Raw genomic sequence first — 17,901 nt, forward strand, 5'->3', positions numbered from 1 at the left:
ACAAAAAGAGAGAGTCACAACGCACCAAACACAGTCCATAGTCACCACGGTAACCCGCCATGCACTCTCAGCATGGAGGATACATGACAAAGGGCCAAAAAACAAAACTGCTAATGGCAACCATCACAGGCAGGAATATATCTCCACAGTAATCAACACAGGCCAGTCAACTTACAAACCAACGCTGTGGGAGGAAGGGGGAGCTTTATTGGTTGCTAGGCCACCGTAGCCATAGCGACGTGGTCTCCGCACGAGTTATGATTGGACAGGGCAGCCTTGGTGTGGATGAGGTTGTGTTTGTTTGTTTGATTGTTGTTTTTTTGTTGTTGTTGTTTTTTTGTGAACAATGACACAGCACAAAAACAATAAATGAAAAGTAAAAATTAATGAGTTTTTTTTTTTTTTTTTTTTTTTTAGCTGTAATGCTGACGAGATATGCTTTAAGTTACAGTATTTAATAATAAATCATTAGGTGAGTAGTAACAATTTTAATCAGTCAAAACAGGCTAGACTGGTTAGTTTAGAACTGCTCACAAAGCATAATACTGAGAGATTTACTGAAAAGGCACTTGTTTTCTTCACCTGTTCGGCTCAGTATGGGCGGTTGGCGTCTTTAGGCCTCTTCAGCTGAACTTTAAGCCTCTTCATGCCGATCTGAAAGCCGTTCATGGACTGGATGGCAGCCTGAGCGCTCGCCGGGTTGTCGAAGCTTACGAAACCTGCGTCATGAAGGGTGTGACCAGAAACAAGAAAGAAACAAGATGTAAATGCTGTGGAGGAAGTGCTTCGGTGAATGAGTACCAAACCCAATACAACTTCCAGGGTGAATGAGTCACTGATGATTCCCTTGTCATTTCAACAGCGTTTTAACCGTAACCTTCTTATAACTAAGGAAAGATTTAACTAAATAATGAAATAATTGATTAAATAACTAAATAAGGTGACATATTTTTTTCTGCCCTCAAGACTTTGATACATTTCAATTCAAAGCATATTTCATGTCATTTTTAATTTCAAGGCATTCATCACGTAGTATTTCATGCCCAATTTATTCATCTGATTTATTTATTTTATTATTAGGGTGTATTTCATTTTATATTTCATTATGTTTTTCATTTTAAGGTGTTTTTCACATCCTTTTTCATGTTACATGAAAAAACAATATATATTTTATATCTTATTTATTTATGCTTACATTTAGATAGTATTTCACATCATTTTAATGTTATATTATAACACACCTTATTTATGCCTACATTTCACCGTACCTCATTTAAAGCAATATTCCGTTATGTATCGAAGAATTTCAGTATATATATATATATATATATATATTAATTTAATTTGGTCTGTGCAATCCTTCCACATACAGCATCTAAATCGCTTTTTGGAAATCACTTACCAAAGCATTTGCTCTGGTTAGTGGCGCGGTCAACGAACACCTTGGCTGAAATGACATTACCAAAGGGAAGAAACATCTGCAGCATCTCAGAGTCGGTGAACTCCTGAGGCAGATGATAAATAAATATATTGCAGCCTTCTGGGCCTGGAGAAAGTAAGAGGAGAGAGCGAAGGAGGAAATGAAATACATCAGACCACACTGTTACACATGTGTTTCAGTCTAATTCTTCTATCATAAAAAGGAAGTAACCATGTTGATCCCTGAATGAAAGATGGTGCTTTGAATATTTTCGTGGCACACCATGAGATTCGGAGAACAATGATTGAGAAATATGTTCAGCAATAGTCTAGGAAATAATCAAAACAGGATGTCAGTGGTTATAGAAGCAAGTTGGACAGGAAATGACATCATTACCTTCTCGTTGTTGGAGCTGCTGTGGCTGCTGTGGCTGCTGGGCAACCAAAGTAGGCTGATGTGGAAATGGTTGACCAATCAATCCATAAGCAGCAGGATATGTAGCTGTGGGTGGAGTAATGAAGTTAAACATGAGATCAGGGTAAAGTAATCTATTCAAATGCATTTGCCAGCCAAAACCGACTCAGCTAGTGACCAGCTTCAATAGGCAGCTAAAAAGTCTTCATGAAGCTTGATTCATTTAGCTGAATCAGTTCTTTTGAGCAATCCACGCCAATGAATTCATTATCGTTCATGGAAAACCACATGCAGCAGTTTACAGTGTTTAAAATGTTTTAGTAAAAATCTACAGGGTTAAATACTGCTTTTTATGAATGCTTACTGTTAGATCGGTGTATATAAATAAAAACATGTTAATTTAGTAAAAACATGAAAAATGTGGAAAACATTGTTTGTTATTTTAACTGCATTAGAATTTTCTTTTACTGGCCTGTTTGTAAAAAGCTGTTTTTATTTAATTTTTTGAAAAAGGGAGTACTAGATTCCACATTCTTCACTATCAACAAAATTCAAGTTGCATTTCAGGAGTTCAGAAGCCTCACCCGTGTAGTGTTGCATGCCTGTATACGCCTGCTGGAGAGGATCCAATGCAGGACTCTGAGCTGAAGGAGAGAGAAATGAAAACAAACAGAAGAAAAGCACAGAGGAGACAATTAGTAATGAATCGAGAGAAGCAGAAATTGTGATCATGATTATAATACGATTTCTGGTGCAGCCCTACAATATAGTATTAAAATGAATAAAGACTGGAGGAACTATCCTCACCCTGATATGGATGGACACCATTAGTGTAGAGGGTTTCAGAGGCAGACTGGCCATTGGGTGGTGCAGGGAGTTGAGAGTAACTGTTGACTGCCATTGGTGGAGGCAAAGCAGGCACAGGTGTGGCAGCAATGGCTGGAGGAGTGTTCGTACCTACATCAGAATGACCCATTACAAAAACGATTAAATCCAATAAGTCTTGGAATGGGAATGTTTCTACAGACCAAATTTCTTTTGTAGCAGACTGTCATTCACCTGAGGAGGGCGTGATTGAGGCGATGGGTGTGGCTATGATGCTGTTGGGATTGAGAGCAGCCAACTGCTGCATCTGCACCGCAGCAACCGTCGCCACAGGAGACAGATATGCGGACTGAGCCACCAAGGCCTGCTGTTGGACGAGCTGAATGGGACAAAAAAAAAAGAAGTGAATCCAAAGCTTTGTACAAAAGGACTATGACACATAAACTTCTGAGCAGAGTTGGACTAAATTCAAGTCCTGTGCAGGGGTTGTACTGGGGTTATTAGGTCAATTCCATTTCAATTACAACTTCCTGTGTGCAATACGGAAAGTAATAAAGGATGTATTTCTGGTACCAAACCCAATACAACTTCCAGTTATTGCTATAATCCCAATTCAGTTTCATCCCAATGTATTTTCTGTGAACTAAATCCTGGTGCATGCATTGGCCAATCAAATATTTGGAAACATAAGCCACTCCTAAGTATGAAAGTCATTGCATTAGAAACCAAAACATGTAACCAATTAGAAATTAGTTTAAAGACAGACAATGTTCAAAATTGTTTGTTTAAATGATTAAATATACTGTCCAAGTCAAAATGTAGTTCCTCAATGGACATATTATGTAATACACACTACTGTTTAAAAGTTTGGGTGGTTTCAGTAAGGTTTTTAAAAATATTTTTCAAATCTCTTAAGCTCACCAAAGCTGTTTGAAAAAACATTTAATATTGTGAAATATTATTACAATTTCAAATTGTTTTGTATTGGAATAGATTTAAAAATGTCATTTATTCCTGTGATGCAAAGCTGAATTTTCAGCATCATTTCTGCAATCCTTCAAAAATCATTCGAATATACTGATTTGATGTTCAAGAAGAATTTCTTATTACTATCAATGCTGAAAACAGTTATGCTGCTTAATATTTTTCTAGAAACTGAAATGCGTATTTTTTCAGGATTCTTTGATGAATACAAAGTTTAAAAACGTTTATCTCAAATAGAAATCTTTTCAAACAATGTACAAGTATTTCCTGTCATAAAAGCATGAATTTCTGTAGACCAAGTATATTCTTGCACTGGATCTTGTGTGGTGTTAGTGCTCACTGCCTGTGTGTAGGCGTTGTAGGCGCCCAGGTGTAGACTCATGGGACTAATGACACCCAGCTGGGAGGCCACCTGCTGCATACGCCTGATTCCTCTCTCCTTCTCTGTGTCTGCAAACTTCACCACCAGACTAGAAGATGCACCCTGAGGGGATAAAGAAAATCCTCATTCTCAAACAACATCAAATAAAAGAAACTGAGAAGTCTTGAGGTAAAATATGCAGTGGGTGATGTTAAAACAAAGCGCAAAGACTCTGTAGTGAGTGAGTATGAATATATAAACAATGCGCTACTGCGTTGTGTTATGCCTGTAGGTGTGATTGTGGGAGGGATCCTGAATGTGACCGTGAACGAAACACTAACCGGGAGAGTGCGGCTGCCGTGAAGAGCACTAATGGCTGCCTGTGCTTCTGCATTACTCTGATATTTTACAAATGCACAACCTGCAACACACAACACGTTATTAGACAAAGCTGGAGCGACGTGGCAAATGCATTAGGCAGACATTTTATAGTCCTAAACAATGCATCATCAAGTATTTAAACAAATTAAATCAAATACAACAAGCTGAGGTTGGTAAAAATGCCCACATTATTTCCCAAGGCCTACATCTGTACATATGGGAGAGTAAAAGTGAAACAGTTAATGATTTACTACAGCAGGTGCATTCAGGTTCCATTCACACTCACACATAATTACACAGAGCCCACACATCTATCACTTTATAAATCACAGGCTGTGCAGAACAGACTATCATTCATTAGCCAACATACGTGTGCATGAGTAAACACACTGCTGCAACCCTACTAGTGTTGTATTATTACAGTGCTGGTACAGATGTGCTTTATTGCCTGCAATCTTATCGAAAAAGCCTTCAGTCAAAGACAACTGGCAAGCCTTGCTAAAACAATTTATTTGTAACAATTTATATCTATAATATGTGGTTAATTTGCCATCTGTGCTCAAAATGTGTGACAAATGGAGTTCACTAAAAGAATATTTTTAAGGGAACGTAATTGAACACTCAAACCATCTCTTCCAAAGAAATGCTAATAAAAGAGCAATAATAATAATAACAATAACAATTCCATTTAAATTATTGTTATAAATGATTTTAAAAATTAAAAATAAATATCTGTGAAAAATAGGATGACTAAAATAATGAAAAATAGGGTAAGGGAATGTACTTAAACCATATCTTCCAAACAAGAAATGTAAACAATATTGTATTTGAATGTGGTTTGCGGACCTTTGCTGGCTCCGTCAGGCCCTCTGAGTACCGTGCACTCCTCTATACTTCCAAAAGGCTCAAACATTTTTTTTACATCGGTGTCTGACAGCTGTTTCCCCAACATCCCCACAAACAGCTTCCTGTCTACAAACAGAAAGACAGATCATGATAAATATACATTTGGCTGAGTGAGATCATGTATCATCCTTAAGTGGTAATAACCATCAAATCATCGCAGACAATATTTGTCACTCCATGTTAGTGTAAGCGTCATAGTGTGATAACATTAATGGACACTAGAGGTCCCTAGAGGACCGTCACTTGCAGCACAACACAATGGCACAGCTCATGTGTTTAGTGTGTATTAATGCAGAATAAAGATGAAAGAACCATTTGCACTGTATTTCGGATTGTGTTGTTGTTTTCTGTACTTATTCCACGCCCATTTAATGGGTTTAAAATGTTGAATTCTTGAATTATTAATACATTTTGGTATTTGTAATACAAAATATGAAGTATGTGTTTACTTTAAAGACAAAACTATCCCATAAGTGAGCAAAATGTGGCAAACCTGTCCTTTGAAGACATTCTCAAAGGTAAAAATGATTCATAAATCAAGTCTGTATAGATAGATAGATAGACAGACAGCCAAGTGTGTGTGTGTGTGTGTGTGTGTGTGTGTGTGTGTGTGTGTGTGTGTGTGTGTGTGTGTGTGTGTGTGTGTGTGTGTTATACCTCCTCTGCCCTCACTGTCTGCTGGCTTCACTTGAATGGGGCGGTTCATCTGAAACAGAGCACATGATCACATGATCAACTATTTATAATCCAGCTCTTCCACTTCCTCTTGTGCTTGTGTGTGCTTTTTGTTGCAGAACATCATGAATGTATGTGCATGATGTAGATCTTACGACCTGCCCATCTGCCTCAATATTCCCGAGTCAAAAGCAAAATCTCCACACTGGCCCTGCTTCTGTTGTGTTTCCATCCCTTTATCTCTGCTCTCTGCTCTCTCCATGTAGCCTTTGTACTTGTTTGCCTCTATTTGAGGCCTAATCGCCATCTCTCTCTCACCCACTTTTATCTCCCATCAAGAATCATTTTTATGCTCTTTCTCTCTCCATCCAACCTAATCCTGCTCCACTCTCTCTCTCTCTTTCTCTCGGGCACCAGGAAAAGCACACACCCACGCAGGATTGGGGAAGTGATGAGATTAAGCACGCTCGCTGGCTAATCTGGATTACAGACGCACGGCAGATTAAAATGGTGAGATATTCTGGGTTTGTGAAACAGAAGAGAGAAAGAGGCACCAGGGGAAAGAGGGAAGGGATGGTTAGATCCCAAAACATGAAAATAGAAAGAAGGGGAGAGAGAGAGAGAGAGAGAGAGAGAGAGAGAGAGAGAGAGAGAGCGAGAGAGAGAGAGAGAGAGAGAGAGAGAGAGAGAGAGAGAGAGAGAGAGAGAGAGAGAGAGAGAGAGAGAGAGAGAGAGAGAGAGAGAGAGAGAGGAAACGAGAATGGAGAGGGGGAAATCAAGAAAAATTTGTATATATAACCATGTTTAACCAAGGTTACATGGTGGGGGGGGATTTGATAGTATTTATAATATTAGGATACACATTAATATCTTAATATCTAATATCTTAATATCTTAATTTTTTAGTCAAAATATCAAATCATCCTTAAAACAAGATATATTTACCTGAGCAAAATTCCTTAAAAAAAATTTAATTTGTTTTCCTAGAAAGTATATTGAAAGAAAGTGTACAGATTTTTGTCGTGAATACAGATTTTTCATTTATTTTAAGCAGACACGAACTAAAAAAAGGAAGTAAAGTTATTAAATGCAGTTATTAAATGCTCTTCTTATTAGATCATTTTTTTTCTACGAAGGAGAGACTACAAAATCAACAAATATAAAATGCAAAATATACTCTCCATAATATGTCTTTAAGACATTTGAGCAACTCTTAATATGCTGTGTAATTTTGTTTCTCAGGTAAATTTATGTAGTATTGTCAAGGCAGGAATATATGTATATATATATATATACACACACATATATACTAAAAATGAGATTAATACTAATCAAAAATAGAATTAAAAAAAAGTAAGTAACAATTTTATTCATAAAGGACACATTAAATTAATAATTTTATAAGTGATATTTTATAATTGATGTTACAAAAAATTGCTATTTCAAATGAATGCAATTCTTTTGAACATTCTATTCATCAAAGATACCTGAAAACATTTTCTGAAAATTCAGCTTTGCCATCACCAGAATAAATTACATTTTAAAATATATATAGTTTGAAAAATAGCTATTTTAAATTGTAATAATATTTCACAATATTACAGTTTAGACTGTATTTTTGATCAAACAAATGCAGCCTTGGTGAGCATAAGAGACTTTCAAAAACATTTAAAAATAAATCTTACTGACTCCAAACTTATGAACCTTAGTATATGTATATACAAATATAAAATTACAATTATATCACAATCACAATTCTGACCACAAATGCTACTGTAAAAGAAATGTGACAACAAATTACAAGTAGGTTATAAAACTATTTCCTTATTGTTCTCCAAAAACACAAACAATAAATGATTTTAGGACTAAATACTTTTTTACCACGAAATGAAAAGAAAATCTGAATTAGCATGAACAGAAGATAGTATTAGTATCGTAATTCAAATTATTTCACAATTCTACATGGAATTATACAGCTCTAATTTAAATAAATACAATTAGTAAAAGGAGTAGATGAGATGCAAGAAGAGAAGCTGTGAGTTAAATTGCCCAAATCAACATAAAGTCATTAATTATGCAGCAGGTGACAATTTCGGCCCAATTCAGATCGCTTGGTTTTATCCGACCTGCCGTGATCGCTCATCTGGGGTCCGTATTGATCAGGCACTCACTCGCACACATACAGCACCGTATAAACCTTTCATAATGACTTTCACTATTTCACAGCACGCCAAAAACATATTACACGACTGAGAAGGACACAAACAGAAGGGCATTTATCAGGATGACTAATGAAGCAGGTCTCATTGATTGCTGTAGTAATGTAAAGCACTGTAAAGATCCCACTACACGTCTGTTCTGGATCAGTTCTTTTGCTTTCCTAGTATAACTCCCTCTGGTGATTACTAATCTGATCTCAGCTGTAAGAGCTTGTTTTGCAGCGCTTAAATCTGATTTGCCCAAATCGCTTTGTTTATCTTCAGAAAACACCAGCATACAGGGGGAAATATAAATTTTGAGGGCGTTTTATCATTGTATTCAGGGCAATTGCTCTCAATTTAGTTCATACACAAGGTTGTTTAATGGTTCTTTCATTACTTTCAGCCAAGAACTCTTTTCTTGGACCCACAAAATTCAAATCATAATTTGCTGAAAAAACTTCTTAAACATCACGTACATTCAAATATAGGGCACCAGATTCAAACGTTGGTCAATGGAAACAATAGCATTTGATTTCATTAATGTGCCGTATTTGAATATACACCAATGTTCAAAAGTTTGGGATGCATTACACTGATTAAAAGTGACAGTAAAGACATTTATAATGTTATAAAAAAAAATCTATTTCATAATGCTGTTTTTCTATTTATTAAAATGAACCTTCATCAAAGAATCCTGAAAAATATTGGCTCATAATTTCCACAAAAACAAAGCATCACAACTGTTTTCAACATTTATAAGAAGAAATGTTTGAAAATTCAGCTTTGCCATCACAGGGATAAATTACATTTTAAAATATATTAAAATAGAATTTTAAAAATATTTCACAATATTACTGTTTTTAGCTGTATTTTTCATCAAATAAATGCAGCTTAGGTGAGCATAAGAGACTTTCAAAAACTTTCAAAATTTTACCAACCCCAAACTTTTGAATGCTAGTGTAAAAGATCATAAATAAGATCTAAAGGCTGCAGTGGATTAAAAAATATAACAATACAGCAAACAGCCTCTGAATGTCTTCAGAAGACTTGGAATATAGCAAATAAGTTACATTCACTTTCACTGCATGGTAAAGATTCACCAGGATATTTTTACAGTGACAGTGAGTAAAGTATGACAGAACTTTCATATTTTGGTGAACTGTTCCTTTAAAAAGTTCTGATCAATGTATTTATCCATCAAAAGAGGAAAAGTAAAGCCCTCCTGAGCTCTTTGGACAGATTTTCTAAAGAACATGTAAAGGTGACATTAGGGTGTTTACCTCTTTTGTAACTTTATTTTCAAGACTGTACAACACACAGCAGGTTGCTGGCCAACTGTTGACTGCAAGAGCACTTTGAAATGGTCAGCAAAATGGATTAGGTTGATGATGACTGTGCCATTTTAGTTTCATTTTCGGAAAGGAGCCAACTCACATCAAGGTTGAGACAAAGGGACAGCTCGCACACTCATTTAACGTGCATGCATCAACAGGAAGATGGCACATCAGTTGATAAAAAAATACTGAAAAGCATCATTTCTGTTCTGATACACCGGGTGGTACAAGCTACAGATGCATTATGAGGTACAAGAAAATCCTTGAGGAGATTTATTCATATCTTTCCTTGCATTGTGATGATTCACAGAGCTTCAAGGATTACAGAAAGGAAAAACAGAGACAGCGGCAGAGAACAAAAAGGATAGGGTGAGGAGAAAGGGTACAAAGGGACGAAAGAGACGAGAAAGAGTGGGAGAGAGAGACAGAGAGAGAGAGTCGTGGCACTGCCACTTCAGGTCGGCACGGCAACCAATCCTCTGTCACCATGACAACGGCGAGACGAGCTACCCAGCAGGTAAACAAGGTTGCCCTGGACAACGAGGGGAGGGGAAGGTAGTGATGGGGAAAAAAAGAACAAGTGAGACAGAGGTGAAAAAAAGGGCGATGGAAGGATCGAAATGGAGGAAATGTGAGTCTTTGAGAATATATTTATGAGAACGGAAAGAGAGAGACGGACAGATAAATGTAGCGGGTGTAACTGCTATGGTTCCCAAAGCAACAGAGGCAGTGAAGACTCCTCATCGTCTAGGCGAAAGAAACCTGTTGGCTTGTATAAAAACATCTTGAAAATCAATGAAAATTGACAGAAAACCTAACCTAGACTCCTTATAACCATACTAATAATTAAAAGGCTCATTATACAATTGTATTTACATTCATTAAATCTACTCTGCTATATACATAACTGATCAGAAGATTGGGGTTCTAGATTTCTTTCATGTTCACCAAAGCTGCTTTTATTTGATTGAAATATTATTACAGTTTTCTATTTGAATATATTTTAAAAATAGAACTTATTTCTGTGATGGCAAAGCTGAATTTCCAGCAGCCATAACTCCAGTCTTCAGAAATCATTCTAATATCTCAGTGCTCAGGAAACATTTATTATTAATTATCAATGTTTAAAAGGACAGCATTTGAAATAAATATTTTTTAACTATATGTAAAAGTCTTTACTGTCAATTTTGATCAATTTGATGAATCATTGTTATATAAAATAATTCATTTCTTTTTTTAATAAAAAATGAATGTGGATACCGCTAACCGTTTCAAAAAGTCTGGTGTTTTTCATAGATTTGAGCATAAACAAAAGCATAAAAGTAAAAATAAATGTATAAACTGCACATGACCTTTAACCTGAGAACAAACATCTCATGCTTTCCATAAATGTCCAGCTGCTGTTTTTATATTGCAGTATATAGCAGCACTGACATTAAAACTAAGTGACAATTTAATAAAGTAAATCATTAAATAAACTGTAGAACATGATGTTCAAAAACACCAGGATACTGAGACTCAACAAATGTGTGCTATTTTTTGTGTAAAACACATCAATACACAAATAAACGTAATCCCGCAATCTGTGTTGCAGCAGGAAAATGCAATCGCATGCTTACAAAAATATAAAATCCTGAAGAAAATAATGTAATATCTCTCCATACATGCCATCAGAAGCGCAGTTCATAACCGTTGCTTCATTCGTCTGCCAGCACTTAATCTCCGCCTTGATTTGAGGGCAGGGATTTCAGCGGGATTATGGGATATTAAATCCATAGATTATTCAATCAACTGACATTTACTCTGCCGCCAACCTCCATGCATTGCCTCGAACATATATACAAATAAATCACCATGTTTTACCTGTAAAATACCTGTATTTGAAACAAATTGTGAAGACACCCAAATTTGACATTTCCTTTCAAAAAACTCTGAAAAATATGAGCAAAATTCAGAAAGGCGGTGACTCATAAGAGCTTAAAAATCAGATCACAATTCACGTTCACTCGTTCACTATATGCCTGCAGGGCATGCTGTTTGTTCATACTCCCCAAGTTTCTCTGTGCATGGAAAGAATGACTGTGTGTATGATTTGCACTCAAGCTCAAGAGGATCTCTCTTGTGACTTGTTAGTGTGTGTGTGTGTGTGTTGGCAGATGTTAAATTAGATGTGTATCTACACAAAGACTATTCTCAATCTTGCCTCTGTACCCATCATGCAATGCTGGTCATTGCATTGAGCTGGTTCCCTAGCAACCCAGCATCCCTTGTCCCAGCCGTCTCCTGGCAACAAGACCTGCGACCGTAATCAACCTGCACGCCACCCCACCCCCAATATATTCCACTCGCTTTCTTTCCAATCGCCTTTTTTCTCGCTTATTCTTTCAGCCGTTCTATCCATCTCCCATTTTATAACAAACCGAGAATGGTCTTCAGGTTTCATTCAAATTTAACATGCCAAAGAAAACATACTTTTATTGGTACTTCTTTTACTCAAACACAAAATTGTATATTTAATATAAACATTCAGCGAACACTGAATACAAATATTCCATTAGTAGTAATTATTATACGGTTATTGAGACTTCATGTATGACAATCTTAAGAATTAGAAAAAAGCCTTTAAATAGAATGTCATACTGCTGTCATTGCTTGAAATGTCACATAAACTACCCTTGAAACACCATCTTGGCTGGAAGATTAAAGCTCCTGAAATCTTCATTCTTGAAATAATCAATATAATCTAATCAATTAGCCTGTTTCAATTGTGTCAATCACTAGACCTCAAGCAATTACAATGGTAACACGGACTTTACACTGTCAGTGTTGACACCTGCCTAAATGGAGAAAGATGGAGGGGGGTGAAACGGGGATATGCATTGGTTGGGCTTGCTAACTCAATATGCATATCAAACTCTGAATGTAGCACATTCAAACTAACTCGCTTTTGACAAGCAAACAGACCTCATATGAGTGATGCTTGCAATAACGCTAATATCTAACACCCCGAACACGCCGCCAACGCTGGTGATGCTGTCCTATTGTTTGAGATGGGGGTGCTACTTTATTTATATCTATGGGAACCAAATGCGGATGAGGAAAGCATTTGGATGTTTTTTTATTTTAAATAATTAATTTATATTTTTTTGCTAGTCTTTATAGATTAGATGAGCTTCTCAGTTTATAAATATGAACAAATAAAAAATTACATTGGAGATATTTAAAGAGTGAATATTCTTCATTTGAAACAACTTGCTTGGTAAAAACAGGTATAGACTATTATTTATTATTACTATAATGTATATTATTTAAAAAATCATCATGGCTCTTCAAATTGAAAATTCGATACAGCCTTATTACTCATCAGGAAATCTGCAAATGCTATATTCATCATTTAGTGCCTGTATGGTTTTCATGAGCAACAATATCGATCTGGGACACATTCAGAAAGAAGACAGATTACAGCCAGCAAACAAGCTCTTAAGATTACATGATTTGTTGCAGATGTCAAAACCAATCAAATCAAGAGAGGAAGTAGGATGGACCCAAGAGGATCTGCTGTTCGGGACTTTATTACAATAAATGTCTGAGCATCTGAACACTTCCAAAAACATAAAGTGGATGAAAAGGCCAGCTAATATTTGCAGCTAACTTCCTTTTGAAAAGTAGAAAATGGCCATTAGCTAGTTTATTTGATGTCAATGGTGTGAAAAAATCTGCTGTGCACAGTGGATAGATGTCCAACAGATTAAGTTCTGCTATCACAGAGTGTGTAATCATCAAAGGCCACACACACACACACTCTTGCTAGCAGATGTCTGTCTTTTAAGCTTGTGGACGTCCATTGCCTCCCCTTTCAACAGTGGCCCCTCCCCCCCATCACCACCCGCGGCTCATTATGTCAAATTTTCTTTCATTTCCCCCCCTTCCCCCAATTCACCCCCAATCTTTCCCCCCTTTTCACATATCTGTCCAATTTCTCTTTAATTAGACCTACTTTCACCTCTCTGCCGCTTTCGAGCTCTCGAACCCTGTAACCCTTCAATTCATCTGAACAATGGACTCATCCTGTCTGGATGTGAGTATACACACTGGCACTAAATCAAATATACTTAATCTTGCACTTCTTGAAAGGAAACATGCGAGCGCATGCATTTTCGCATTTGAAGCATCAGTTCGTGTTAGTTTAATATGATCGCTTGTCTTTTATTTGTGTAAAAAGTACCGATATGAGTTTGTATACACTTTCTCACACATAATCATAGAAGTACATTTCGTATGTGTATTTCACATCATTTAAATGTGAAATGTAGTGCACTATATTTGTAAAAAGCACTCACTGAACAAAACATGACACATATTTTAAGGTATACAACCACCAATCTTATCTTATTTGACTTTCCGGATGCAGTAAACACACTACGACGGAAATCAGAAAGAGCACATTGTACTAAACTACAAACAAACATCCAGACGTTTGCTCTCATACACTCCATCCCCCTCTCTGATAACACCTGCCCCCCTCCCCCACAACAAAGCACAACAGACGCTCTTTTAAACACATGCGTTCAGACGCACAACAACTCATCCCAAACACGAAAATGGCAAAATGTGTGCTCACACACATCATAGATAGACGTGCAACTGCCGTTTTGCTATCAATAACCAAAGGGAGCGCTAGTTCAATGGAGATTGGGTGTAATTTGATGCTTTGAATCAAAATTATAATAGTAAAAACAACATTAATAGTGCAAACAGAAGCTATCTGGTCTGTCCTGCTGATCTACTACGTCTTGGTTTTTTGTCACAATTTTTTTTTAGGCTGAGGAAGGAGTAAGAGTAAAGCTGTTTGTGAAACAGCAAATAAAACAACTTAAACCACAAAAAAAAAACTCATTGTGGAAGCTGATATTTATCTTAACTGAAGTCAGATAGGATCCAGCTGAGTCACATTTTACCATAAATCGCCAACACAACTGTGTTTCACATTCATCCGGTATTTTAGCCCTGTAGTACACTAGCTGCTGCCAAAGGCCAAAGGGAATATGATTAGAGATGTAGAGGAAACGAGAGACTGAGGGTGTGTACATGAATGCAGAGCTGGATTTAAAAGCACATACGAATGTTTTGCATAAGAAATTAAGTCATACAGGTTTGGAACAACATGAGAATAAGTAAATGCTGGCAGAATTGTATTTTCTCATACTATTTGAACAAGGTATGTTTTCATCACTTGCAAAATGACAATGCACATACTGAGTCTCAAAGATCAAATCTGAAAAACTAATCTGAATTGGATGTAGTGTGAACAAAGCCTGAGAGAAGAAGAGAAAAGGTGAGAAATGAAGGTTCCAAGCCAATTTCTGTCTTATCTTATCTGTCTTTCTCCTCTCTTCGTGGTTACAATTCCTATCTCAACCGCACACGCACTCTAAACACACATCACGCAGCATTGCCAGAGCAATTTGTTATGATTGACAGGCAGTGGGCGGGGCCTACTCTAAATGGCAGGTGCCAAGAGCTGGTAATAATGCCACACAGCTGGGCTGTCTGTGTGTGTGTGTGTGTGTGTGTGTGTGTGTGTGTGTGTGTGTGTGTGTGTGTGTGTGTGTGTGTGTGTGTGTGAGAAAAGAAAGAATGAAAGAGAGAGAGAGAGAGAGAGAGAGAGAGAGAAAGAAGAAAAGCGATTTCTGTTTAGGAGAGGGAGGTGTTCTTCTTAATAATGTGGTTCCCGTTGTACCTCATGGGGTAGGTTTGACTAATAGAAGGATGGAGGGATAGAGAAGGAGGAGAGAAGATTTAAAGCCAGGGGAACCCGCTGATCTGTGCCTGGAGAGGTCGGCAAAGGTCAGATTACTGTCATGCTAATAATGGGATTTGTTCTGTAGTTACGCTTGAGCACATATGCGCATAACGTTACTCCATCTAAAAAAAAAAAAAAACATCTAAACAGATGCTCACAAACAGTGATTCTCTAAAACCAAGGCAGAACAAGGTTTACTTTGCTCACACTTCAATTTAATTTTGTCGCTTCTAACACTACTCAACCAGCTTTCGATGTTACGTGATGTGACATACAGAGCAATAAAGTCATATATCCCTTCATTAGCCTACGTCTGGTGGGAGCATAGTTGGCTCGGAGTCTGTTCAGATGCACCAGAAGCTTCTGTCTGGCCACTCAGTCCACATCGTGTCTCATCTTTTACGACACGCAGCTTCCTCTAGTGCAAATTAAACTCGCTTAAATAGAATTTGAGGGGAAGCAAAAAATTCCCTGTGGGTTTGCTTGCTCCAAGTCTAATCAACAGGAACAAAAAACATCACCACGTGAGCACTGAGTGCAATAGTTGTATTAAAGGGATATTCCACCTAATAATGAAAATACTTTCATCATCATACTCACCCTAATGTTATTCCAAACTGGTTTGACTCTATTTTTATCTATGGAATATAAAAGAAGACATTTTGAAGAACTGTTCAACAATGGAAGTCAATGGGAACCGAAACTGTTTGGTTACCAACATTCTTCAAATTAAATATATATTTTTTGTGTGGAGCTGAATATAGAAAGTCATACATGTATGGAATGGCATGAGGCTTAGTTAATGGGTGGAATATGCCTTTAATTACTGCTTGTAAATCACAAAATACACCATATGATCTCATCCTCAAGTTCTTTACATTGACGTCACGTGCATTCAACTTGCAACGCCGCTCATAATGATCCCGTACATCTGGCAAATCTGAAAAAGTAGGTAATTTACACATAAAAAAAAAAAGCATTAAAAAGTTGAATAGATTGGAGGTTTGTGAATTTACAGGTTGCCTGTCATGGCAGATGGCCTAACAGCTAATCAACGACTTCAGACAGCGACACGATCGCAGATGCCTTCAAGGACTGTGCCCTCCTACATACCTAATTAAAGTCTGTTCAGTCAACACAGATTTCCACAGATCCCATCTCCTGAACCATATAATGTCTTGCTTCCACTTTTAGAAATGACTTCACGTTCCTCAGCGCTGTTTGAAGAGCTTCATGATAAAAGATGTATCCTATATGTAGTCTGCTATATATAGGCGACTGGAAGTGTTTGTTTGACTTAAATAAATCTATTTTTTATACAGCCCGTTCACATTATTAACAGTGACAACTCACCCCCGGCAATGTCTTCTGCTCGTGCAGTGCATTCTGGGCCTTCAAGGCTGACTCCCTCGCACAGTACGTCAAGAACGCACATCCTGAAAAAAAGAACAAGAATACAGTGTGGGATGTAAAAAGAAAAACACACCAGACATAGACAGACCATGGATAACAAGCAGTGTTTTGCGGACATAAAATGATATGACAACCGTGACTAAGAAATGAACAATTTGTTTTCTCACCAAAGATGCCTTTTTTATATGAATAGATTTGTTTATCTCAGGAAGCTAGAATGTTGGAGGCAAACTTAAAATGAAGTAGCAGGAATTGAATGCTACTGCAAACTAAAGGTTTCTACACAATAAAACAAGTATATCCCAGCGATCAAAGAAGGCCTCAGTACAGTAGACGGACTAAGATATGTAGTTAAGATATGAAAAAGCACCATTAGTCTCCCATCTCCCCTTGAGACTGTCCGTTCTATAGAGCTGCGTTTAATTACCTTTGTGCATTCCCGTGTACTTGTCCTTGATCACCGTAAGCTCATAGATCTTCCCAAACTGCTCAAAGATGGGCTTCAGGTCCTTCTCCTCCAGATTCCGTGGGATCTGGCCAATGAAGAGCTTGATGGCGTCGGCCTCCTTCATTAGGACAGTTTCCTAAGGGGACGGAGCGACAGCTGCGCCCGGGGTTTCAGCACTGGAGAGCGGCTCAGCGGCGGGGGAAGAGTCGCGATGTTAAACACGAGTCCCGGTGGAAAGGTTTGAACCGTGACAGCTCTGAATAAAAAATAAAATATATACATTTTATAGAGAGACACAGAGAGAGAGCGCAGTTGCCCGAACGTTACGCATCTGGAAGACCTTTTAAACAAAACACTAATGCTTTTATTTTTTGGTCTGTAAAAATATATCGAACGAAGCGACACATAACGACAGTATTTAAGTTTTTTATCAATGCAACTTGTGGTAACTGAAACGTTTTTAAATCAGCCAAAACCTACTATATTTGTACTTAAATGTAAAAGATTTTCTTTTAAGGCCCCCTCTCTTTTATTTTTTTTTTACTTCCCGAACCCTTTTTATTTACCGAGAATCAGAATGTTTTCTGTCCCGCGATATGAAGGCATACTTAATTAGAGGTAAGAAATCTAGACCAATCACAATTCAATATGCAAATAAATTCAAGAACGACATCCAATCGCTATTCAGTTTGCCACAACTACGCTATATTCTTCAGTGACGGTCAATTTGAATGGC

The 17,901-nt window shown here is 37.3% G+C and overlaps 1 protein-coding gene across 4 annotated transcripts in view; it reads right to left on the minus strand.

Moving 5' to 3' along the window:
• LOC109069759 (CUGBP Elav-like family member 3) overlaps window positions 1–17,901 on the minus strand; it is a 51,213-nt gene that overhangs the window by 1,552 nt on the left and 31,760 nt on the right. The window contains exons 4-16 of one of the 4 annotated variants that reach the window (XM_042776392.1): window positions 17,145–17,421; window positions 16,658–16,740; window positions 5,949–5,997; window positions 5,232–5,357; window positions 4,346–4,425; window positions 3,984–4,127; window positions 2,895–3,038; window positions 2,642–2,819; window positions 2,419–2,478; window positions 1,817–1,921; window positions 1,403–1,546; window positions 583–719; window positions 176–275 (exon numbers count right to left, since the gene is read on the minus strand). In XM_042776392.1, coding sequence (XP_042632326.1) covers window positions 592–719; window positions 1,403–1,546; window positions 1,817–1,921; window positions 2,419–2,478; window positions 2,642–2,819; window positions 2,895–3,038; window positions 3,984–4,127; window positions 4,346–4,425; window positions 5,232–5,357; window positions 5,949–5,997; window positions 16,658–16,740; window positions 17,145–17,289 — 1,386 coding nt within the window. In that variant the 5' untranslated portion in view covers window positions 17,290–17,421 and the 3' untranslated portion in view covers window positions 176–275; window positions 583–591. Of the gene's footprint in view, window positions 1–175; window positions 276–582; window positions 720–1,402; window positions 1,547–1,816; window positions 1,922–2,418; window positions 2,479–2,641; window positions 2,820–2,893; window positions 3,039–3,983; window positions 4,128–4,345; window positions 4,426–5,231; window positions 5,358–5,948; window positions 5,998–16,657; window positions 16,741–17,144; window positions 17,422–17,901 lie in introns of those variants that run through there. The other 3 variants (XM_042776391.1, XM_042776393.1, XM_042776394.1) reach the window with 3 other exon arrangements.

This window comes from Cyprinus carpio, chromosome A19 (assembly GCF_018340385.1).
Source record: "Cyprinus carpio isolate SPL01 chromosome A19, ASM1834038v1, whole genome shotgun sequence".
Lineage (NCBI taxonomy): Eukaryota > Metazoa > Chordata > Actinopteri > Cypriniformes > Cyprinidae > Cyprinus > Cyprinus carpio.